Source organism: Panicum hallii, chromosome 2, assembly GCF_002211085.1.
Source record: "Panicum hallii strain FIL2 chromosome 2, PHallii_v3.1, whole genome shotgun sequence".
NCBI classification, from domain to species: domain Eukaryota; kingdom Viridiplantae; phylum Streptophyta; class Magnoliopsida; order Poales; family Poaceae; genus Panicum; species Panicum hallii.
Genome location: NC_038043.1, coordinates 50,760,286 through 50,784,254, shown reverse-complemented (window position 1 = coordinate 50,784,254; position 23,969 = coordinate 50,760,286). Strand labels below are relative to the sequence as shown.

The window sequence follows — 23,969 nt, the reverse complement described above, 5'->3', positions numbered from 1 at the left end:
AAATTTTTGGTCGACCCTAAATGATCAGAACCCTAAATGCTATTAGCATGCTACCGGCAAATTTCCCTCTGAGCGCCACCCCATCTGCCATCTTCTTTCCACTTCACATTTTTTTTTAGTTATTAGACCTGCCTGGAAAACCATTCCAAGTCGCTGCCATTGCATTCTGGAAACCTGGCCACGAAGTAGGACGAACATAGTATGATCAGCCCTCTCAACTTTTCTTTGGACCAAATTGGCGAGGCCTGTGGATATAATTTGAGTTTCATGATCTACAAGTATAACGGCTGGAACAAGGGCATCTTGTTAGCTAGATCGAGAACAATAACAAATCCCAACGGCAAACAGTGATTCAAGTCGCATGAAGCGCACTGTAGTAATTATTTAGCATTCTCGTCTTGGCTAAAGTGACAAAAGAGAAGTCACTCTGACTCAGGCACATCTACCTGGCCAACTATACTGCATTCAAATATTCACCTTTTTTTAGTTTATTTCAAAAACGTTCATGAGTATTTACAGCTTAAGCTTATCCCCGTCATCTTTGGGACACCTCTCTACAAGTTGTACGAAGGAATAGCACAGGAATTTCAGCTACAAAATCGTCCACTCACTCTCGTCAAACGGCCCTGGCGAAGAAGACGGTGGCGTCGGTGGCACCTCCAATGATTTCACATTCTTCTTAGAAAATATGGAGACCTTCTTGTCAAAAAGGTTGGAGAATATCTTGGTGTTATTTTCCTCCAATGTGTTTATGTCATCCTTTGGAGACATCCTCTTCTCATCCTTTGGTGCGCGCTTCCAGAGTGGTGGGCGATCTTTGGCCATAAAGTTGAGCTTCAGCTTGAAACGATTTTTATTTTCAAGAGATTTTTCATCAGGTTGCTCCATGATCTGGAGAGCTTCTTCAGGGTGGGTTACTATGGCTTCCATCGTCTCATACACCTGCCATGGCATTAGTGTGTTCATACTCCTCAACTGCGGTATGATAATGTCTAGATGCATAAATAAAAGCTGAATACCTTGCAGATTTCATCTAGCTTCTCTTTTGACATGTCATCTTGGTAAATGCCAACTATGTAGTCCTTGCAATCGTAGAATAATTTTGACAGGCTGCCATCTGCTGCTAGAACTGATTCTGCTGCCACAAAGCATACAGAAAGCTGGTATTCAAAGATAGCAATCAGTAAGGCATTAGAATTTGTCCCAAGACAAATAAGATCGAGACTTGGCAGCTAGCTACAAAAACAAGACAAAAGAAAAAGGGCGATCATCAAACTTACAATGACAGCAAGTAGCTGCTCAAACAATTTAGATGGCTCAATAACTTCCAAGGCATCAAAGATGCTCTCCCTGCAAGATTTACATTGCTCAAGAATTATTTACAAGTGATATCAAGATTCAACACAACAACTTATCGATATATTTTCTACTCACACTGCTAAATCTTCATCATATATAGGAGTCTGCTCAACAGCAGGTATAGGTTTTGCAGCCTCCCACAATTCCTTCCACAAGTTTCCTTCTGGATAACCAAGCCACCTCAAAATAAAACATTTAGGAAACATGGTAACTTATAGCACAGGTGAGAGACGGAGATAGTTTTATCAGTTATCACCTTTTGTTTGCATTCTATCACTTAACCGCCCACGTCTAGATGAGCCTTCCCCTACTGTGTTACTGTTTGCAGCACAATCTTCAGACCAATCAGGTGGAGAGTGCCATCTAACGAAGTCTTCCAGGACACATCCTGGATTTGCTGCCTGTTATGGAAAATGAATTTCTTGTTTAGGAAGTTTGGTCTAACAGCTTTGCATTCTCTGCAATGAAAAACTTTAAACTTGCCTTAAAAGCCTGCATATCTGATAGAAGTTGAGAGCATCCGGCACCGAGACTGAGAGGTAACAAAGCATCATAAAAAAAATTATTACTTAAAATCTCACAACTGTATTAGTGACAGAAATGAAAATATAGGATGGCGTTGCACAAGGATCAGATTTGCAAAGGAAGCAGGTTGCAATACCCTCAAAACTGATGTGAATATGTGGATCATTATTAAAAACTGTTTTAGATTTAACTATGGCATGCCAAGCACAGTAGTAGAAAAAAAAAAGCTTGACATACCTCCCTGTCCGTAAGACAAGCTCCTCTGTTTCTTTTATAAGCTCTGCTGTCATGATAGGGCCTTCCTGCATATAGATTGGAACAAGTTCAGAAATAATGAAAGGAAGCATAATAAAAGATTAGCAAGTCTGTAAAGCAACTCAGTATCTTACCTGCAGTGTTGGGGAATAGATAGGCTCACCAGTCTCCAGCAATGTTAAGTTCTCAGATAAACGATCGGCACCAAGTCGAAGAACATAACCACCAGTACAATCTCTTGCATACATCTCGCTGTCAGGAGACTCCCCATTTGAGGACCTGGGTTTTGAGTTATCAATGCTTGCCTGCTTTAGCAAGGAATCCAGTGACTCCTTTGCAGCTTTTCTTCTCTTTTTCCTGGCAATGCAGCAATTTACGACTTGTATCTCCTGATGTAGTAAACAAGAATTCAAGTCCGGAGCAGCATCCAATGGCATTCGAGGCACAGGTTGCCAATCAGACCACAGTTTCCTCAACTGCGTGTGGAACAAAAAGTAAATGTCTTTACATTTAGTTGATAACTCTTATCTAATAAATCGGTACCTTGCTATCTTATTCTCTTGGAAACCAAATTAGTTTTGAGTCATATGTATAACCATATGCCTGAGTCATATGTATAACCATATGCCTAGTTTGGTATTGCCAAGAAACATCGATTGCACGGTATGAAAGGTACTGCCAAGACACACCAATTACAAGGTGGTTTCCTAACCTATAAGGGGCAATTTATCTGCATAATACTCACCTCAAGAACAACTGATTGCCAAAAGAATGCCATCTTGTGCACAGAACTAATGCTGCCAATAACCTCTGCTAAATGATGAATAAAACTTCCAGGTGGCGCACCCTGTAGATCCTTGGACAGAGATCTTGAATGAAGCAATTCGGGGTTACCATTATTTCCATCATGTGGAAACTGTTCTTCTGAAAAGACAATTATGCATCATAATTTAAAATGACAGTGCAAACAAACATCCTCAGCACATCGAGTGAAAGCATACCTAATTTGAACAAAGAGTACATCAAAGATTGAGTTTCTTCATCACCAAAAAATTCAGAACTCGATCTTTCTTCCCTGTCGCGTCGAACAAGTGATTTAACAACAGATAAGCTCAAGCCTCCCTTCTCTTTCAGTAATTGGTCTCCAGCAGACCTCATATCACTCATTGAGTTGAAATTTTTTCCATTTCTACAAGAGCAAAGCATTGTTTGTACATTTCATTTGCACAATAGGCAAAATAACCTAAATGAAGACATTCATGTAAACAGGAAGTTCCAAGAATGTGCTCAATGCAAAATGACACAGATTCCTTGCAGCACTGAATGTACACTAGAAATAAAGTGGAAAATGGTTTCCAAAAATTGGAAATTTAATATGGCACTGAACTTATTTTCGAAAGAGTTAAATATCTTTAGAATACAAAATAAGGCCAACTGAAAAGCTGGATAGCATAACTATGCTAAGGTACACAAACTTACTCAATGGCAGCTACCAGTTGTTTAACCACTGAAGCTGGAGGAAAGGTCAGTTTTGTTGAAGAAGTTGACTCAATTGGTATGCTGGAGCAATCCTCGTTCCCTGAGGGGCTTGTTTCTGTTACCTGGAAGCACGACGATTTCAGTCAGAGGCAGAGCTTAGTTGAGGCCATGGCCCTGCCAAGTGGCAAACACAATTTCTACAGATTAAGTAGCACAATAGCTACTGTTTATTAGTATTTAGAGCTCAATTGCTTAGGCTGGCTTAGTTGCTTTGATCAAGCTCCACCACTGATTTCAGTAGCTAATTTACATTCACGATAAAAAAAAATGCCATAAATTAGAAATTTAAGCATTCAACAAGAGGCCTACTGTGGATAAAAAACAAGGGTTTTCCACACTAATTAGAGAACCATACATATTCATCGCTGACTGCTCCCAGAATATCAATATTCAGTCCAATTCACCAGAACTGAATGTTCCCTTCAACTGTACTTAACAAACCCAACCCCAGCTCGTAACCCGAAAATGACCACAATAAGCTCTACCGTGTGCATCAATTGAGTCCATAATATGGAGCGTTTGACAAATCCCAGCAAACAAATAACATAGTAGCTGCCTACTAACCAAAAGGTCTGAACTTTTCTAGCCCCCCGGAGTAGTCCAATTCAGAACTTCACAATTCTGCTTGGCACTGCTACCACAACAGAGCTGCACCCAAGCTAATAACAGCTCAATTGCCTGGAACAGCAACACTTGCACCCCAAGTCTGATCATTTCACACCACCTCGGACACGACGAATTCACCATCTTGTCAGTCACCACTTACCACCAATCCAACATCACAAAGCGAGCACCGGACTGAACAACTCCACAAGCGAAGCAGCGGCCAATTGGATGACTCGAAAGACAGGAGCCCATACCTCATCACGCGGCGACGGTGACTTCAGGTCCCGCTCCTGCCCCATGAAGCCCGCTTCAGCCTCCTGATCCAGCGAAGTCCTCGGCGACGGCGCCCTGCTTCGCCCGCCGGATCCGTCCGCATCTGCAACCAAAGAGAACCGATCTCCGGCGGGAGCTCGTCAGATTCGGACCTGCAAAACCGAGCAGAACACCGGGAGAGGCGCGCGACGGCAGACGTACCTCGGAGGTCGGCCTTGATGTCGGTGAGCACGCGGGCGGCGGCGGACTGGATCGCCGTGCGCGCACGAGAGACGAGCGACTGCGACGCCGGCGCCGACGAGAAGGACGCGGCGGCGGGGGCCGGGGGAGGCGGCTGCTGCATGGTGGGGCCTACCTGGCAGTGACCCGGAGCTGCGCAGGAGGGAGCATGCGGAGGAAGGGAAGCTGAAGCATGGGAAAGGGAGCCTTCTATTTTGATTTTAAAAAACGGGATTTGGTAGTGGCAGGGGTGGAATTTCTGGGCGAAATTCAGGGGACCGTTCGATCCGGTCGGTCTCGGCCGTTGGATGGCTGGGCCGTGATGGGGTGGCATCATGGATGTTATGGTTCTTGACTTCCTGGGGTTTTGAGCTGTTTCCGTGCTGGGTGTTGCTTGATTTGCTTTGAGCGAGATTGGGTGTATTTATAGGGATAGGTTTTGGTTGATAGTTTCCTCAAAAATACTTTATATTTGAAGTGGTCACTAGCTGCTGATGGTGATATGTCCTGGACACAAGGGAAGTTCATGGGAGCACGAAGTGGTCGTAGGTGCATAATACTATGGAAAGTAATGGTTTGTTTTCATCGAATGTATATAAAATCGGATTTGAAAAGGATATACTTATTGTCTTTAGTAAACTTGGCTCTACGTGTTTGTGCGAGAAAATGACACGACATGGGTTTGTTATACTTTCTTTTACATTTTCAAGAGTCATTCTGATAAAATGGGATGCCTTGTAAGACAATTAATTTTTTATAGGACATAAATAATTCAGAAAAAAATGATTGCTTATACCCCAACACCCCCCCCCCCCAAGAACTTGCACAAGTAGGTCGTGAGAAATGTTGTCTATCAATAGATCTATGAAACTCACATCGAGTTCAAGAATCCGGTGGCGTGCAACTCATATCGTCTTTTTTTTTTCACCAATAAGAGGTAACAATGCCTATCTTCTGGCTGAATAAAGGCTAACTCGATCCAAATTGGTTTTTTGATGTTACCCTAACATATTTTCCCCCTCAATGTAAATAAATAAAGGAGTTGTTGCAATCACTACATCACTTGCCGACCGCAGGACAACATGATTTGAACATTTCTTCATTCATGTAAATTCCTCGTCACGTGAGCAGGTAGAAGCTTTCTTCACTCCTCCGGACTCCAATCGGGACCTCTTCCCCTTCCCACATGATCATCAGGTACAGCTCTTCTTTTTGTCAAACACTGATAATGATGTAATGGCAAAACCATGTGGTGTTAGATACAGTCAAACGGACGACTAGATTTCAAGGGAATTTTGAAGGATTTCACCGCGATTTGTGTGGCGTGGCGACATCCTCAGCGAGTGGCCTATTTTCTGAAAGCACGCACATTGCACTGGTGATTTTCAGAATTACTTCGAAGTTTGGGGAATAAAAAGAAGAAGATTCCATCTCGGCACTTTGGTAATGGTAAGCATGTGACACAGCAGAGAGAAAATGCCAGTGAAGTCAAGACCTGATCCAAGCATATGATACTTTATTAAGAATCTGATCAGTGTAGCAACATGCATGCTACAGAACATGTCGTTTGTACCCATGTTACCCCTCACTAAGGACAATTGCGTTGTACAAAGGAATCACTCAAGCAAAATGCAGACAAAACCCAACACTATAACAGTAGTATTACACGGTCTAATCTGACTGTAATTGGCATGTGCTTTACGGCAACATTTCAGACCTTCATTCAGGTCACACTCTTCTTCGAGCCCTTAATTCTTCAGACTAAGTAAATCTTCTGTGCCTACGCTCTCTCCAGACCAACCAATGTGTATGCATGTCATCCTCTCATGACAAGCTCCGGTCCGCCGCCGCCGGCGCGGGTCAGAGCGGCCTGGTCCGGCGGCCGGCCGCCCGGCCGCAGAGGAGCGCGTTCTTGGGGATCGGGAACTCGTCGCGCAACGACGTCGACGGCGTCCAGACGCGGAGGTAGAACTGCTGCCCCAGGTACTGCCTGGCCCAGCTCTCGGACCGGACGTTCCACATGCCCACGTTGTCCAGGGGCATGTAGATCGCCGTCCATGACCTGGGGTAAACCTGATGGATACACCACAGCACGAAATTACCATCATTGCGCAGAAAAAAAAAAGAGGATGTAAAGTTTGTCGGTAGTAATCCACTTCAGAATGTGTCAAACTGCCAACATGAATTTTTATCTTTTAGTTTCTTTGACAATGCAGCATTAAGAGTATCTAGATGTGTGCAATTTTTTACTAGGAAAATTGCAGACAGGTCATTTTCAGCAAGAGATTGAAATGCGTTAGCCACTCCAAAGCTGTAGGCAGGCGAAAGCAGAGTCCACAGCTTCAAAGCATGACACCACGCCTTTCCTGATGGGGATCCATCACCACATCGTTTCTAGAAGATCTTTATCCAGCATGGCGGCTGAACGGGGAAGTTGGATGCGTGAACCGAATAATGCGCCTCTATAGTGCGCCGCAGACTTGTAATGAAAAGGACTTGACTGAAGCATATTAACATTTTTGAACGAACAATATTCTAGATCACATCCGACTCCAAGTTTCAGCAAAACATAGTTTGTATTTAGCAATAGTATTCTAGATCATTTCCATCCAAACTCTTAACGGCATACTGTATTTAGCAAAACACAGTTTCTGCTTCAAGAGTGAGACGTATCAAGAAGACAGCAGAGCACCATACCTGAACAGTGTACCGGGAGACGCCATCCCTCAGGTTGTAGCCCTGCCTGCTCGCCGCCGACCATTTTCCTCCATCCATTCTACACACAAGTTGACATCCAATCAGGCAATCAAGACTAATCTGACATATAAAAACATCCCAAACATTTCAACATCCTTTAAAGTGGATCGCGTTGTTCATACCCGACGACCCAGAAGGCGTAGCCGTCGATGTGCCACGACTGCACCTCGTCCTCGCTGTTCTCGAAGACGATCTCGACGTAATCCCTGTAGTTGGCCCCCATGACCGACGTCTGGAGGTAGGCGCCGCCGTAGCTCGGGTTGTCGGCGATGGTGCCCACCGAGAAGACGCCGCCGATCTTGTAGTAGTCGGCGACCTTGAGCGGGGTGTCCGGGTTCACGTACGACACGCTGTTCACCGCGTACCTCTGCTTCCCGTTGATGGTCGCCGCCGAGTTGGCCAGGCGGATGGTCCGGGTTACCGGCACCAGGCCGTAGTGGTACGAGCCCTGCGGGTTCGGCCGCGGCCCGCTCGCCGTCAGGTTCCACCTGTGGTTGCAAGCCGATCGCCATACGTGTCAGTCAGCTCACTGATGACTGAAACGCAAGACTGAAACGCAGGTCTGAAGAAACTGGCAGACCGAAACGCTACTCTAAACTTGTCTGAAGAAACTGGCAGGCTGAAAGACTAGTCCGAACCTGATCGAGCGGGCCTGGTTGAGTGACCAGTCGATCTGGATGGTGGGGCCTCCGGGGAGGGGCCCGGGCGCCTTGCCGGCGGAGTTGGCGTAGTGCAGGACGGCGGTGGTGGAGATGATCCTGGTGGTGAAGCGCGTGGAGACGACGATGGCGTAGTCGAAGCCGGGCTGGTCGGCGGTGAGGAGCACGGAGTAGGACTGGCCGAGGTGCACGTCGAGGGACGAGTAGGTGGTCTGCATGGTGTGGGAGCCCTCCACCTCGACGAGCTTCATGGTGTGACCCTGGAACCGGATGTTGAGGGAGGTGGCCAGGCCCACGTTGGTGATCCTGAAGCGGTACGTCTTGCCTGCAGCAGTCAGTGTTCCGGCCGGGTTTCAGACTTCCAGTGTTCTTCGGCCGGTCAGTTCAGTTCCAACTCCGGCAGCGAAGTTCAGAGTTCTGCTGGAGAGAACGGGGGAATGCATGCACTGATCGATGAAGGTGGGTGGCTAGGCTTACCGGGCTGGACGGTGAAGGTGTAGCCGTTGGGGCCCCGGCCGTTGATGAGCAGGCCGTCAGGGAAGCCGAGCGCCTTGCCGCTGTCAAGAACGTACCTCAGGTCCTGTCATGTCAGTCCAAGAGAACAGATTATTGATTCTCTGTCAGAACTCTAGAAGAGATTGATCCTGTACATGAAATGCAGCAAGCTGAAGAAGAGATGGCAGAGGCGGCGACGCACGGTGTGGTTGGCCCTGTACCAGTCGCCGATGAGGGCGGTGTAGTCGGCGGCGGGCGGCGGGAATGGGACGGGGATCTGGGGGCGGCTGAGGACGCGGATGCTGCCGAAGCCGCCGGCGGCCTTGTGGAAGGCGAGCGAGGGGAAGTAGTAGTAGGTGCCGATCTGGTCCTTGGCCTGCAGGATGTAGGTGAAGTTGGCGCCCGGCGGGATCGGGCACGTCGTGCCGGCCACGCCGTCCTCGAACGAGTTCCGCCGCTGCTGGAGGCCGCTCCTGCATCACGTACGCATCGAACTGATCGGTCAGTTGCGTCGTCAGAAAGACAGGAACCAATTCGAGACGCCCGGTGGTTGTTTGAGGGTTCGATCGAGTGCGTTGTCGATCCGATCATCAGTTGTTTACTAGCTGATCGACCGATCACTGCCGCGCGGGAAAGTTTTTCTTTTGAAAAATTCAGCAGTACTAGGTCGTCGTGCTCACGGGGTACCACGACGCCGTCACGCGCTGCATATGCATGGCGTCCGATTGCGGGCGCCATTGTCGGAGGCGCCACGTGAGTTCCTGATTGGAAGCGTAGTTGCTTTTTTTCCCGCGTCCGGCTTCTACTCCAAAATCAAGCGTTTTCAAACGGTTATCGTTCCCGCGAGCATCGCACCAGACGCGGATCACGAGATGGAAGCGGAACCGTGTGGCGTCTAAAAAGGTTAGAGGTCACCGGTAAACACGATGGAAAAAATGCAAATGTATTAAAAAAGCAAAAATATTGGTAAGCGCAGTATTTCTTTTAACCGTTATCCGCTTGTAAATTTAAAATTTGGACATCGGGGAACTTCCATTGCGAGTTGAAAGATGAACCTCAAATTCCGGCGAGTACTATGTGGGTGTCCTGTGAAGGAGGAAGGCCAGAGCAGGCACTCGGCATCCTGGTATTACGTGCTAGTACCACGTTGCTAGTCGCGGCAGCAAGGATGGGGTGGTACTGCTGGAGTACGTGCCATTCGATACATGATCAACCCACTCGAACGTACCCACCCGGTCCCGGCGTCCCCGCCAGGCCGCCACCAGCCGCGGCAAAGGCAAATAGCCAGGCAATCCAGTCCAGCGGAGCGGAGGCCGATCATCGGTTTCCGTCTCGCCATCGCCTGCACGCCCCGGGACAGGGCACGGCATGCGTGCGCGGCCATTCGATCTGCTGATCCGTCGCCTCCCGCTACGCGTACGCACCCGTACGCCGTGTCGCCGTCACGCGTCGCACTCGTCACGCAGTAATGGCGCCCAGCCGCAGCTCGACTGGACCCGGACCGGCCCGTCGTCGTCGTTCCGTCGCGGGCTCGAGGATGGCCTGACCGGCTGACCTGACGTGATCCGGTCCACCGACACTATCCGCTCTCGACGTGGGCGGAGGGGCAGAGCAGGGTGAATGGGCAACAGTAGGGGCCCGTGAGGGCGTCATAACTTTCCGCGGAAACGGACACGGCCGCGCCGAATCTGCAGCCGGCGCGGCGGCGGCATGCCCTGACTCCCACGCGCGCGAGAAGCCGCACATGGCCGCCGATGGGCCGCCGGGGCTCGTAGTAAAGCGTCCCACGGCCGGAGATCACGAGATGCGCCCGGGGTACTTGCCAGCTGCTACTCCGTACTACTAGTCTACTGCTACATATTCCGTCCCGGCCAGGAGCCCAGGACCCCCCCAGAAAAGAATTAGCGGGAAGTAGCACGGGGAGAGATTGGGCCTAGATCTGTGATCCGAACGCCCGCACCGCTGCCTTCGTGCATGGACCTTTTTTCTTGTTGTTGCGGCTGCTCTGTCCTGCGTGACCCTTTTCTTTTTTCTGCTGCAGGATTTGGCTGACAAACAACTTCCATTTGACTCTGCTACAGCGGCGCTCTGAACCAGGCGGGGCATATTCGTTCTCGGCGAAGCGAGGACACCAAGCATGCGGGGGGCTCGGGGCGTGCATCTCGTCACTCCGTCAGGTCAGCTGCCGCTTGGTTGGTCCCCCTGGCCCAGGCCCCCAGGACGGGCAGGAGGATCACCAGCCGAGCCAAGACAGGAGCATCATCCTATCCTGATCGCCGCCCAGTGATGCCGTGAGTTGTCACGCGGCGTCGGCCTGAGCCGCCGACATCACATGCGTTCCGGACCGGTAGGCGACGCGGGTTTGTCCGTTTTAATAATAAGGCTGATCGTTGTTAAATGGGGGCGGTAGGTACAGTCACCAGCTCGCTCACTGCCACTAATCTGATGACCACTGCACTCGAGCAGTTTCGCTGTTCCAGCACTTGAGCTGCTGGTGTGGGTGTGAGCTGTGGCTGCATTGTGCATTCAGTACCGTCAGAGCAAAAATACTGAAGCGTCCATTCACTTGCTGGAATCAGAGCACAAGGAGTTAAAATGTCAAACATGGCGGACTGAATTGAAAGCTATTGCTCCTACTTCTAGATCGCAGGCAGACTTCTACGTGCTTGTAAGGGGGAGTCATCTTCCAAGTTCCAACTACTAGACTGAAAAGATTGCAGCCAGAGTTCCAGACTGGATGGCAGATTTAGTCAGGTGTTAGGACTTGCTTGGTTAGGACCGATTTCATTCAGATTGTAGCTAGCTTCAGACATCTCTAGTTGCATTGTTATTTCGAGATGAATTAACAGCAACCTACGAACGAGCAGCAGTGGTAAATGCGGATAAGGGGAAGATCAGAAAGATGCAGTGAGAAAACACTGGAGATGGAGCAGGGAGGGAAGGGGGTCACGGGCGGTACCAGGAGAGGAGGAACGGCTCGTTGAGCTTGTTGAAGACGTTGATGATGAGGTTGTCGTTGGTGACCGCCTCGATCTGCGGCCCCGGGAACTGGTTGTTGATCAGGATCCCCTGCAATTTCAGGCCATTCACCGCTGCTTCCCAAAGCTCCTCTCTTCTTTCACCGCGCGACGCGGACAGGAAAACACAAGCAGGATGAAAGCTAGCTAGCGCACCTGCTGCTTGACGCCGAGCGGGTAGATGTCGCCGTAGGTCACTGTCCACGTGAAGAACCGGTACGGGTCCTCGCCGGCCACGAGCAGCGGCACGACAAGCAGGCCGACGAGGGACAGGACGAGACGGCCGGCGGCGGCACAAGCGCCATTGCCGCCTGCCATTGCGCTGGGCGAGCCTGCTGCAGGGAGCGTTCCAAGGTTGGTGACGAGCCAAGCCGAGGCCTGACCGCGAGCAGGATGGGCGCTAGCTAGAGGGCAACGGCGGGGACGTCAGCGTGAGAGAGGATTTGCTCGAAAAAGCGAGTGGGTTTCGTGGAGGGGATGGAAAGGGGAGGGGAGTGGTGCGATGGGAATGGAGTGCGCGGCAGCGGCAGGGGAAGGTGGTGCGGGGGGTTTTGGCCTCGGCAGCGGGCTGCTCCCGTGGGGTGTCGGGTGGGCGCCCCTCCTCCCCTTATGTAAGCGGGTTCTAGAGGGAAGCAGTCAAGCAGAGCAAGGACGAAGGCGATCACGAAATTGGTACGCGCACCAAGGACTAGGGCTTGGAACTAGGAAGGATGGTGACGGGGGAGATCAAGGTGTGTTTTTATAGTTGGTCTGGCTTGATTCCTGCAACTGAAGTGGCTATGTGAGTAGATGATTAATAAACTAAGAGTTATTTTGTGCTATCTTAGTTGCTACGAAGAGTGTTATCCATTACTTATGTCTTCATAATATATGAGGCGATAATGTGCATCAAGATTTTCTTTAAAAAAACTTAGAAGCATCTAGGTACCAAGTAACTGAAAAGTAGTGTAACATTGAGCTACTCCAATATCTAAGTCTCTTGCTTGTAGGGAGGCTAAAGTTGTATAAAGCGTACGTTCTTTTGATTGTTCTCCGATATACTTTTGAATATAAATGGAAATTCATGTGACTAGGCTCAATATTTTTAGCATTCCACTTGCTCGCTTGAACTTAGTAGTACTGTATGGTGATGAGAGAGATCAAGATGGAATTTATTGTTAGCCTCGTATGGTTCAGATAACCGAAATGCTATTTTTGCGATGATGATCAATAAGTTAGTTGATGCGAAAAATGTAGGATGTTATGCATGTCTTTTCATAATATGAGGTGATAAAAGTGCTCACTTAAGTATCTCTGTATTGATGAGGTGATAAAAATAAAAGTCATTAAAAAGTATCTCTATATTGAGGTATCTCCACATTTAAAGCTTTTACTTTCTAAGCTACCTTTATCATACATATACACTTCTTTTAGTTTATCTTAGCATATTTCTTTTAATATAAATAGAAATCTATGTGATCTGATCTTTTTTTAAGTAGAATGCAGGAGCACTGCTATGTCATTTAAAAAAAGAAAACAAACGAATTTTTATAATAGCGATTACATAAAACTACTCAAACTCAACTAAAGCCAAACCAAAGAGTCCCGCGTGGCGCAATGCACCGTGAGCGGCAGAGATCGACAACCGGCGGGCACGACCCAGGTCGCGCGGACGAAAAACCACGCGCGAAAGTCTGTCTGGGTGCGTGACGCGAGTTTACGGCCTGGCCTGGGCCCGCGGACGTGCGATTCAGCTGCACGTCACGGGACGATGATGAGAAAGAAGCCCGCGGGATGGGGGGCCGTAGCGTAGCGTAGCGGCCAACCCCCCACCCCCCCAACACACACACACCCCGCCCGCCCAACAAAAAGCCCGGCCACCGCCACGCCGCCAGCTGAATGCACCACACGGGTCGGCCTCGCTGAGTCGCTGGCGCCGCCGCCCACGCTTCATCTGCCGGATCGCGCACTCGCGGTGGCCCGTGGGGAAACGGACGGCGGTCGCGTCCTCAGCTCAGGCCTGGCTGGGACGCCGCGTCGCGTGCTGCCGGCTGGTCTCCTTTGTTTGGGTCCGAGTGTCCGATACGATACTGGACGGACGGGCCGAGAAAACCTGCCGGATAAGTGGAGGCCCTACTGCGGCACTACTACTGGCACCGGCTTGCTGTTGGCTGCGAGTCCGCAACTCTGCCGGCGTCCGTGCTTGGAGGTGTCCCTACGACCCTACCCATGTCAGGATGGCGTACGCATATCTAGCTGGCCACCTTCTCCTATCCTAGTCTGGCCGCGGCCTTCGATTGGATGGAAAGCCTTGGTTTTTCGCACTTTGCACGGCTCCCATCGGCGATCCCAGCTATGCATTCGTAATTTAAGTGTTTGACCCTCTGTTTTTTGCTTTTAAGATGGCTTTTCAAAAGTCGATTCTCAATTGTGTGCTAAACATAGATTAGATGTTTGATGATGCTAAACATTTTCTATTTGCTAAACCTCTATCGTCTAGATGTAGAGGATGAAAGGCAGAAAATTAATAGTAAGTATTAAACTTTGTACATATGAGGAATCTGTGCTAGGGATATTGTTATGGACGCAGCTAACGTACGGCCGGCCGTAAGTTGGGCCGGCTGTACGGCCGCCCCATTTTTGGAAAGGAGCAATACCACCAAGTCCGACTTTCCTCTTTCTGACAAAAAAAATATGCATTGGCACTGATCGGAGCTGGTGTTGTCACCACCAGAACCAGATTAGATCATAAGCAAAATAAAAACATTAGCCGTGCTTCTGGATGTTGTTAACTTCATAACATTGGTAAATCAAATCAACAGTTACAATGTAAAAAAGCAACTTCTCAGGATCTCATAGGCAGAACTTTGAAAACATGTAAGCAACTTAGAACATATACAATGGTATTTTCACCCATCTAGTTAAATTCTAAACATTCACAAAAACAAGTCTTCAGGCCTCATCCCCTAGCACCAAATTAAAATGCATTGACTGGCTCCTTCAAATTTGTACGAGTCTGCTACAGAACCAAGCACAAAGTACTAAACACAAGAATTAAATCAGTATAAATTAAGAGGATAGATAATCAGAGTACAAAACTGCTAAACTAGAATACAAAACGTGCTAAACTAAAATGAATTTTTCCTTCAGAAATTGGCCAGTAGAACCAAAATGGTAAAACTAACCAAATATGAAAATTGATACAACATCAAGTATATATTGTAGTTCACACAAACAACAAAAGATCTGCCTCCCCCAATATTTCACATCGCCCCAAATTACATGAACACAAAAGAAAAGGCAGCAGTACCCTGTTGTTTGAGCAGAAGTATAACCTGTTTTATTTGCTATACTTATTTATCACTGCTTATCGCAAAACTGGTTATTTGTCTATAGTTATTTATCACTGTTTATTACAAAACTGGGGATCAAAACTATACTGAAAGTGTTATTTTCTAGCTAATATATAAATTGCAATATGCACCAAGAACAAATTAAAATCAGTTAAAAATGGCAGATCAGCTTAACACCAAAAATGCTAGTTAGAACACGAAAAATACTAAACCAAAATACATAACTTGCTTATTGATTTCACACAAGTTGCCTATAAAAAGTAAAAAGGCAATCATCCAAATGCTAAATCATGTCTCAAAAATGACAAGACAAATAACATAGGTGCTTATAATCTACCATATGTTAAAGTAAAATATGGGAGGTCATACACATCATATAGATACAACCACAAAACTAGACAACCATAGTTGCATAACAAACTACATACTGACACAAATAGAATTGCTCCCAGTTTCACTATTAAAAGCTTTGCATGCATTGCTTGTAAATTGCCTAAATCCTAAAAGTAGACTACCCTTATTGTATAACCATTACTGCATAGTGGTAGTGGCTCATATAAAATTGCTTATAAATTCAATATAAAATGCTTAGCATGCATACAGTAAATTGCTCAGAAAAATGACCAAAATCTAAACTACCAATCCCCCCTTTATCTATTGCTTAGGAAAAAATAACCAAAATGTATATGGCAATTGAGTTCAGTGAGTTGTGAACTGACAGACATGGCTGCTCGAACACAAGCGGCGGCAAGTATGAATGCGGTGGTGACAAGCAGCACAAACTCCCTCCCACATCCACCACTGCGTCCCCGAACGGCTCCTGCAGCACCCTGTCATGCTTGCCTACACCCCCATTGCAACGGACAACTACAGCAAAAAGTTCAATTTCTGAACACACATCAAACAGTAAAAATCGTATGTACTGCAGAATCCTAAACACACCCATCCACATCTTTACTCACCATCCTCTAGCTACAAACATGGATCGATTGCATCACTCGGTTCGTATGAGCCAGCTCTAGCACCAAAACAACAAGCGCAAATTGATAAGTAGAAATGGTAAAATCAGAACCACGATCGAACAATTAGATCCCTAGCCCCTCACCTTGAATACTTGATGATGGAGATTGAAGAGCATCCATGGGGCTCTAGCGGAGAGTGCGAAGCAAGACCGAGGGATGAAGAGGAAAGGCCTTCGCCCCTTCATCAGGGCCGGCGGTGTGGAGACCTCCTTAGCCACCATGGTCGTTACCTCCCTCCTTTCTCCTCGTGGATCCAGGAAGCTCTCTCAGTAGAGCTCCCACAGTCGCGCGAGCGCCACCGCTGCTCCTCTGGTGCGGGGGCGCCATATCCTGCGAGAAGGAGGGTGGGGGCTTAGGGGGCGTGGAAGCCTCGTTGGTCTCGACGTCGTCGAGCTCGCTGGCAAGCCTGGAGAGGCTCTCCATGCCTAATCCCCACCCTACCCTAGCTCCAAATCTCTGGATCCTAACCCGTCCATGCCTCAATCAGGGAGAGGGAAGGGGAAGGGGGAGGAGGACCATTACGCGGCACTGATAACCATGAGGCGAAAATTGCCCTGCGCGCCGCCGCATCACCGTCCCCGCTGCAGCCCCGCGGATCCGTGCGCCGCTCCTCGTCCCGCCCGCCGCCTCATCCTCGCCGCACCGCGCCGCTGCGTCCTCGTGAGTGTGCCAGCGCGCCGCCGCTGAGGGAGGAGGCGGGGGGACGAGGGGAGGAGGGGAGGAGGCTGCAGTGGGGCGGGGAGAGAAGGGAAGGACGCGGTGGCGGGGAGGAGTGGAGGTGGCGGCGGGGCGGGGAGGAGGAGGAGGAGGAGGAGGAGGAGGAGGAAGAGAGAACGGGTTGGTTCTGTAGAGTGGGGGAGGCGGCAGTTTAGCGGCTCGGAAGGGATGTCTGACCGTGGGTTAGAGGTCGTGCATGCAAACAAAAATACGGCTGGCTGGTAAGTAGTCTTTATCTATTGTTATAAATGAGATCTTGAAAAAAAAGGAAAGATAAATACTGACTGAACAAGCCCTTGATTATGTTCGATTTTATCTTTAATGATGAACCAGTTTGCGAAGCTTTGAAAGTTTTCTACGTTATAGAGCTCTTAGGAGTGGCCTTTTACAGAAGTGATGTATGCATTGGATGATATAAAATAGCTTGAAATAGGTAACTGTGGATTTAGTAAACGGATTTGCGACTCGGAGCGCTGAGGCGGGCGTGGCGAGGCCCCGCGTGAGACGAGGCGACGAGTGAGGTAGAGTCCAACAGCGGATGTGACGAGACTCCCATGCGTTGTGTTTCGCGGTAGCGACTACGAGGCAGCCTATGTGTGGTCCGGATTCGGTGGTTTCACCCTGTCGGATGGTGTGTGATGTTGCAGCGGCACTACGGCGGTAGGTCCCGCATGGCGGTGGCCTTCTTCGGTACGGTGTAGTTTGTTTCTCTTGTTTTCCTATCAGCGCCGGGTCGTATCCGACGGCGGCTACATGAGGTGGAGAAGGTTGTTAGCCACGGTGGCTAGGTTTCGGTCTGCCTCTGTTGCCCAACGGAGTGGTCTCGTCTGTGTCGATGTTCCAATTCGATCGGTCAGTGTTGTCTTATGGAGACAAATTGTATGGCTTGCGTCAACGTCCCAATCCGACCAGCATGAACCGTTTGAGTGGAGCTGAGTTCGATGCGCATTGATGCTCCAATCTAACCCGCCGGTGTTGTTGTCATGCCTTCTTTCTTTTTCCTGATTATGGTCTCCCAGAACTATATCTTTACATTTTTTTTTGCTATATCAACGAAAACCTACTCATCGATTATTGTTCGTTAAAAAAAAGATACTTGTGGAATCCTTCTCATACCCAACCCAGAAAAAGGCCGGCAAAGCTAACAGAAACGGGGCCATTGACATCTCTGTGATGACAGTTCCACGGTTTTGACCGGTTTGTCCGAGTGCTTCCTTTGTGCCCTGTGTTTCTCAACCTAGGCTTGCATGGCTCTGCATTAGCGTGGTCAATGCGGCACTGCCTCTTTCCTGAAGAAAAGGGACAAAATAACCACAACGCGCGTTTCAAATGCTAATCCACCAGCAATTTGCCTTTGGATCGCAGACCTCAAATTGACACGGGCGGCATGCGAGCTGTTAACGGTGCCGAACTGCCGAACAGTTTCCAAACGACGGCGTGCAGCTGACTTACCTGCCTTCTTGGGCAGTGACACCCTCACTGAACTACTGAAGTGAAGATTTGGTCAAGAAAAGTAGGCGGCAGTTCTGGAGCAATGGAGCCATCTGTTGACTATTGTGTGGACTGCAAGTCAGCAACTAGGATTCAGCTCACTAAAACTAGCAGGTCCACATCGCCAGTGAATCTCATATCTTGTAGACTACTCGTGCAACTGTCCCTCCACGCACGTGTTCGTTTCTCTCCCCTCTGCTAGTAGTGCTCGTAGCTCGCCAATGGAGGCAGTGAAGCGCGTTTGCTGCTCGCCGTCCCGGCCACCCATGCCGACCTCCTTCTTCTTCCTCCTGCTGGGCGGCGGCACCATCATCTTCCTCGCGGTGTCTGCCGGCGCCAGGGACACCATTCTGCCTGGCGAGGGCATCTACGGGAACCAGACGCTGGTCTCCAGGAACGGCGTCTTCGAGCTGGGGTTCTTCTCCCCGGGCGCGGACATATACCACTTCCTGGGTGTCAGGCTCAGGAGCACGCCGGCGAGCGCCGGCACCACGACGTTCTGGTTCGGGGACAGGGTCTACATCACCGACCTGCCCGGCGCGGCGCTGGAGCTCTTCGGCGGCCGCCTGTACATCATGGAGGGTGGGAGCAGCCTCTGGTGGTCGAGCGTGCCGGCGGGCGGCGACGGCCCCTCGCCGGCGGCCGGCGCCGCGGTCCTCCTCGACAGCGGCAATCTGGTGGTGGTGGACCAGGCCAACTCCTCGCGGATCCTGTGGCAGAGCTTCGACTGCCCCGGCGACACGCTGCTCCCCGGCGGGAAGCTCGGGCTCGACAGGGACGCCGGGAGGAACATCTCGCTGACGTACACCAAGTCAGGGCACAACGGCAGCCTCAGCGTCGACCGGAGCAGGAGGAACGGGTTCGTGCTCACCACCGACGGGCAGGACGCCATTCCGGGGACCTTCCCGGATTGGATGGTGTCGTCTCAAGAAAACGGCAGCTCGCTGGTGCTGAACTATCCTCGGAGCCCAGATTTCACCGAGCACCTGCAGCTCCATCTGGGGCAAGTAAGCCTACGGAGTTGGTCGAATTCTAGTGGCGGCTGGGTGTCTCGCTGGACCTTGCCTTCTGACTGCAAATCAGGCGCCTTCTTCTGTGGTCGCTTCGGCGCCTGCAAGAGCGACGGCAAATGCGACTGCGTCGACGGATTCGAGCCCTCAAACCCCTCCGAGTGGCAGCTTGGATACTTTGTGAGCGGCTGCTCGAGATCTCTTCTACTGAGCTGCGAGATAAATAATGGCCAGACACTGCATGATGACTCGTTTGTGCCGTTAGACAATCTGCAAGGGCTCCCTTACAACTCTCAGAACCATTCAGCAAGAAGTGAACAAGATTGCAGAGAAGCCTGTGTGAGCCGATGCTACTGCGTCGCATACGCCTATGACTCTGGATGCAAGCTTTGGTACCACAGCCTGTACAATGTGAGTTTTGCTAGTAGACCTCCATACAGCAAGGTTTATCTTCGTTTGGGTTCTAAGCTCAGGGTCAGAAAGGGCTTGCAGACAATCGGTGTTGTATCCATGGTGGTCGGGTTGGCAGCAACCACTTGTGTGATATTGACACTAGCACTTCTGTGGAGATACAGGAGAGGTCTGCTAACTTGCAGAAAGTTCCAAGCAGAAGGTCCTCTTGCTGTGTACCCTTATGCAGAGGTGAAGAGAGCTACAAGGAACTTCTCCGATAAGCTCGGCGAGGGAGGTTTCGGCTGTGTTTTCAGGGGAACGATGCCAGGATCAACTCTTGTCGCTGTGAAGCGTCTCAAAGGCCTTGGGCACGTTGATAAGCAATTCAGGGCAGAAGTGCGGACACTTGGAGTGATTCAGCACACCAACCTCGTCCGTCTATTGGGATTTTGTGTCAAAGGGAGTACAAGGTTGCTGGTCTACGAGTACATGGCTAATGGTTCATTGGACTCGCACCTGTTTTCAGAAGATTCTTGTCTACTGACCTGGGATCTTCGTTACCGGATCGCGCTTGGCATCGCCAAGGGACTAGCCTACCTCCACGAAGGATGTGAGGACTGCATCATACACTGTGACATCAAGCCTGAGAACATACTACTCGATGCAGAGTTCTGCGCGAAGATCGCAGACTTCGGCATGGCGAAGCTTCTCGGGCGAGAATTCAACTCTGCCCTGACCACCATTCGAGGGACCATGGGCTATCTCGCGCCGGAGTGGGTATCAGGACAGCGGATCACCACGAAGGCAGATGTCTACAGTTTCGGCATCGTGCTCCTCGAAGTAGTCTCCGGGAGGAGGAGCACCGTCAGGCTGGAATCCGGGAGCCACCGGTACTTCCCTCTCTACGCGGCTGCCCAGCTGCGTGAGGGAAACGTGCTGCGCCTGCTCGACCGTAGGCTGGGAGGGGATGCCAGCGTCGAGGAGCTTGGTGTGGCATGCAGAGTTGCCTGCTGGTGCATCCAGGACGAGGAGAGCGACAGGCCATCGATGGGCCAAGTTGTTCGTATGCTGGAAGGTGTTGTGAACACGGAAATCCCACCGGTTCCGTCTTCCTTCATGGACCTTGTTGAGGGAGAGAACAGCAGTGTGTATTAGTGTGATAGTTAATTTTTCTTTTTGCGAATTAGTGTGATAGTTAATTTGAGGCACAGAGTCCAAATTATCCAAGCTTCAGCTAGCAAGGTTCTTCTAATAGTTTCTCTGTGTTCTGAAACTACAGCAGCTCCACACATCGTTAGAAGTTCTCAAAAAATCATCAAAAAGCTTCCTTGCACATATGCCCAAGGTAGTTAGCCACTTGACTTGAAGGCACATGTCAATGCGTTGTATGCTTCCACACAGCGTCTAAATTTTTCCTCTGCTTCAGCCTGGAGAATACAGATGTTTTCAGAACCACACCTTGGATATAGCCCAGTAGATGACAAAAAAACTGAGTAATTATTATTTTTGGCTTTTTACTGCTTAATCCACATTTTCAACAACTCAATACAATGTATCCAGCAAGCTGTGCATTTCAATTGAGTTATGCATGACAAAATAGTTCTTTAAAGATGACTACATGCAAAACATGGTGAGAATTCAATGATGTACACTTCTGTGGACATAAGAACTGGACAACTGGTAGCTATTGAAATGGCCAGTAAGCTTCAGCACCAGTTACCAGAAGGTCCAGAACGTATCACAAAGTCGTTGATAAAGACACATGTGAATTTTTTTTTGTTGATAAAATGCAAGGACAACACATACTATGGCACTAACCTGTGAAGGTCCTTGATGCTTATCCGGGCGCCACTTGAGAGCAGATGCGCGAAAACTGCAGAGGCACCATATAGAAAAATAATCAATTAGCAACTTGTGATATTGAAGCCCAGCAAATGCAACGTGGTGCTGTAAGAAATGTTCAGACGACTCACGCAGCCTTAATATGTTCCAGTTTTAAGGGGCCTAAAATTGGCAATCCGAGAGAGATCCTATAGCTTCGCAGATCATCATGGGCTGACTCCTCTTCCTCATCGATATCACTTTCATTCAAGAACTTTTTCCTTGATTTGGCAGACTGACATTCATCCCTCCACTGAAACCACTAGGAGAGCTACCAAGCTCGTCATTCTCCCCAGGCTTGTACCATGTAAAAGATCTCTTACCACCAAAGGTACCATATGGTGTATCTGTGCATTCATCATCATCAAAGCTTTTCCAGTTCTGCCCACCTATGTTAAACATCATTGTGCACCTCGTGTCATCAAAATATACAGAAAATAATTTGGAGGTAACAATAGATGGTGAAATGAGAACTTATTAATAATAAAGCAGTTACACAGTGAAGACTGTAGGAATGATCGTCCAGGTGTACTAATGCCACTGCGTCTTGCAAAATGTTTTCAAAAGTCACAAGAAGCCAATGTAAGACTCATGGAAATATTTTCATTCTGTGTTTGTAATTTGTATATTTAAATATTCATTCTATCAGTCAGGTACAATAGTTAATTAAAAACACAGAATTGTCAAAGAATACACAAGCAGTTCACAGCAAATGACTTGAAAGAACTTACGCTTATTTTTGCCATATGGATTTTTGACTGGATAAGAACGCTGGACATTTGGTGTGCCACTACCTTTCTGCTTTCTCATTTGTTTTTTACTGCTTTCCTGTAGGGAACATTGAAATATACTTTGAAGTAATCGTTTTTCACAGGGAAGATGCATCTTAAGAAGTTAAAAAGAAGATTTCCATGTATAGTATAAAGTGAACTGTCAAGGCACATCTGTTTTACCCATCTGCGCCAACACACATCTGGTACAACTAGAGTCAATCCAAATCGTTCACTTCTACCATGATAACACATTGAAAACGGTATGAAAATGCGGCTCCAGTAGCTGAATCAGTTTGTGGTACTGTTGAGGGACAAGCTCAGGGATTAGGAAGTGCAGACTAGGAAAATGGTGAGTGTTACCTGATACGGGCTGCCATTGAGCAGAATGTGTCTAAGGGCACTCTTTGCATCCCTCTGCTTTTCACGAACAACGAACCGGATATGAGGCTGCCCAAAATAACTGTTAGATTCAAAATGATTGAAGAAAAACAGATGCTATGGTGCTCTGCAAGTTGTTCAGCAGCATTGTTTATAATTTCCGGTTTCAATGGATCATGTAATGGATGAACGACAGGATTTTCTACACAAGAAGAAATGTGTCTTTTATTCTATTTTGCATTAGAAATTCCAGCGAAAAGAATGTAAAATGCGCACAATACTACGACTCGGAGCATGTAGCGTACAAGTTCTCAGCGCAAAAGGAAGATTACCACCCACAACCTAAGCTCATGAACACAATTGCACAATTTTTTTTTGAAGGAAAAATATCGCACAAGTTAGCATAACTGAGCCATGGATACCAGCAAATTGGTTGCCAGAAAGGTGAGCTGGACACACATTGGTGGGAAGGAATTGCAAGCAGAAATTGTAGCGAAGGCGTGCTGAACTGCAGATATGTCTGAAAGAAGAGGCAAATCGTGCTAAGATTGTTGGGGGGACAGCGCGGGAGGGTTCGGGTCCGAGTAGGAATTACCGTGGATTTGGAGAGCACGGAGGTGGAGGAGTGGAAATGCGACGCCGCCCACGCCGCGGCGCCCCTCCGTACGCAGCTGCGGCCTGCATCTCTTGGCTTGCCCGGCAGCGGCGGCGCGGCGGCCAGCGGGAGAAGACGAGCCGCAGGGCGGATGGCTGTGTGTGGTCAACATGTATTTGCAGAAAGACACCTGAAACGGGATCTAAATTTTATACAAAACCCCCTAAATTGGATCGCGATTATTAATCACGATCCAAATATTTATAAAAAACCCCCTAAACTGGATCGCGACTATTAATCGCGATCCAATATTTTATACAAAACCCCCTAAATTGGATCGCGACTATTAATCGCGATCCAAAATTTTACAAAAAGACCCCTAACTTTGATCTCCATTGAGAACCCCATGATTTCTCTGGTCCCCATCCCGACCTCGCCGGAGATGGCCGACGACGGTGGTGCTCGTGTACGACACCACCTGAAGCGCGTGTTCCCCAAGCGCCTCCTCCCCCTTCTTCGGCGCCGCATGCACTCCTGCGCCAGCAACCCTCCTTCCTGATCCTCCGGCCAGATCACCGTCGCGTTGAGCGGCTCGGCGGTGAACGTGATGTTCGGCGGCGACATGAGCTGGAGCGAGTACACCGACGGGCCATTCCCTCTCGCGGCGGGCTGT

The 23,969-nt window shown here is 48.9% G+C and overlaps 3 protein-coding genes, 1 long non-coding RNA gene and 1 pseudogene across 4 annotated transcripts; 1 reads left to right on the top strand and 4 right to left on the bottom strand.

Annotated features, from left to right (window-relative positions):
- Nucleotides 1-422: 422 nt before the first annotated feature.
- LOC112883187 (rab3 GTPase-activating protein catalytic subunit) lies at nucleotides 423-5,141 on the bottom strand. The gene is made up of 13 exons (XM_025948448.1): nucleotides 4,759-5,141; nucleotides 4,539-4,660; nucleotides 3,619-3,740; nucleotides 3,141-3,328; nucleotides 2,885-3,063; nucleotides 2,274-2,615; nucleotides 2,122-2,186; nucleotides 1,843-1,891; nucleotides 1,616-1,760; nucleotides 1,435-1,522; nucleotides 1,281-1,350; nucleotides 1,020-1,160; nucleotides 423-942 (listed from the first exon to the last, which is right to left on the bottom strand). Exons 1-13 carry the CDS (start codon nucleotides 5,111-5,113, stop codon nucleotides 592-594), a joined length of 2,217 nt encoding a protein of 738 aa, XP_025804233.1. The 5' UTR covers nucleotides 5,114-5,141; the 3' UTR covers nucleotides 423-591.
- Nucleotides 5,142-6,272: 1,131 nt separating this feature from the next.
- LOC112881866 (L-ascorbate oxidase homolog) lies at nucleotides 6,273-12,267 on the bottom strand. Its single transcript, XM_025946765.1, has 8 exons — nucleotides 11,861-12,267; nucleotides 11,647-11,756; nucleotides 8,890-9,160; nucleotides 8,670-8,772; nucleotides 8,172-8,517; nucleotides 7,656-8,021; nucleotides 7,474-7,552; nucleotides 6,273-6,849 (listed from the first exon to the last, which is right to left on the bottom strand). Exons 1-8 carry the CDS (start codon nucleotides 12,020-12,022, stop codon nucleotides 6,637-6,639), a joined length of 1,650 nt encoding a protein of 549 aa, XP_025802550.1. The 5' UTR covers nucleotides 12,023-12,267; the 3' UTR covers nucleotides 6,273-6,636.
- A 2,192-nt stretch (nucleotides 12,268-14,459) lies between these two features.
- On the bottom strand, nucleotides 14,460-16,930 carry LOC112883540. The gene is made up of 3 exons (XR_003226863.1): nucleotides 16,142-16,930; nucleotides 15,999-16,054; nucleotides 14,460-15,903 (listed from the first exon to the last, which is right to left on the bottom strand). It is a non-coding gene; the product is annotated as an uncharacterized LOC112883540 (long non-coding RNA).
- A 1,546-nt stretch (nucleotides 16,931-18,476) lies between these two features.
- LOC112882083 (G-type lectin S-receptor-like serine/threonine-protein kinase At2g19130) lies at nucleotides 18,477-20,852 on the top strand. Its single transcript, XM_025947061.1, has one exon. It carries the CDS (start codon nucleotides 18,488-18,490, stop codon nucleotides 20,822-20,824), a length of 2,337 nt encoding a protein of 778 aa, XP_025802846.1. The 5' UTR covers nucleotides 18,477-18,487; the 3' UTR covers nucleotides 20,825-20,852.
- Nucleotides 20,853-20,888: 36 nt separating this feature from the next.
- On the bottom strand, nucleotides 20,889-23,920 carry LOC112881227 (annotated as a pseudogene).
- Nucleotides 23,921-23,969: the final 49 nt, after the last annotated feature.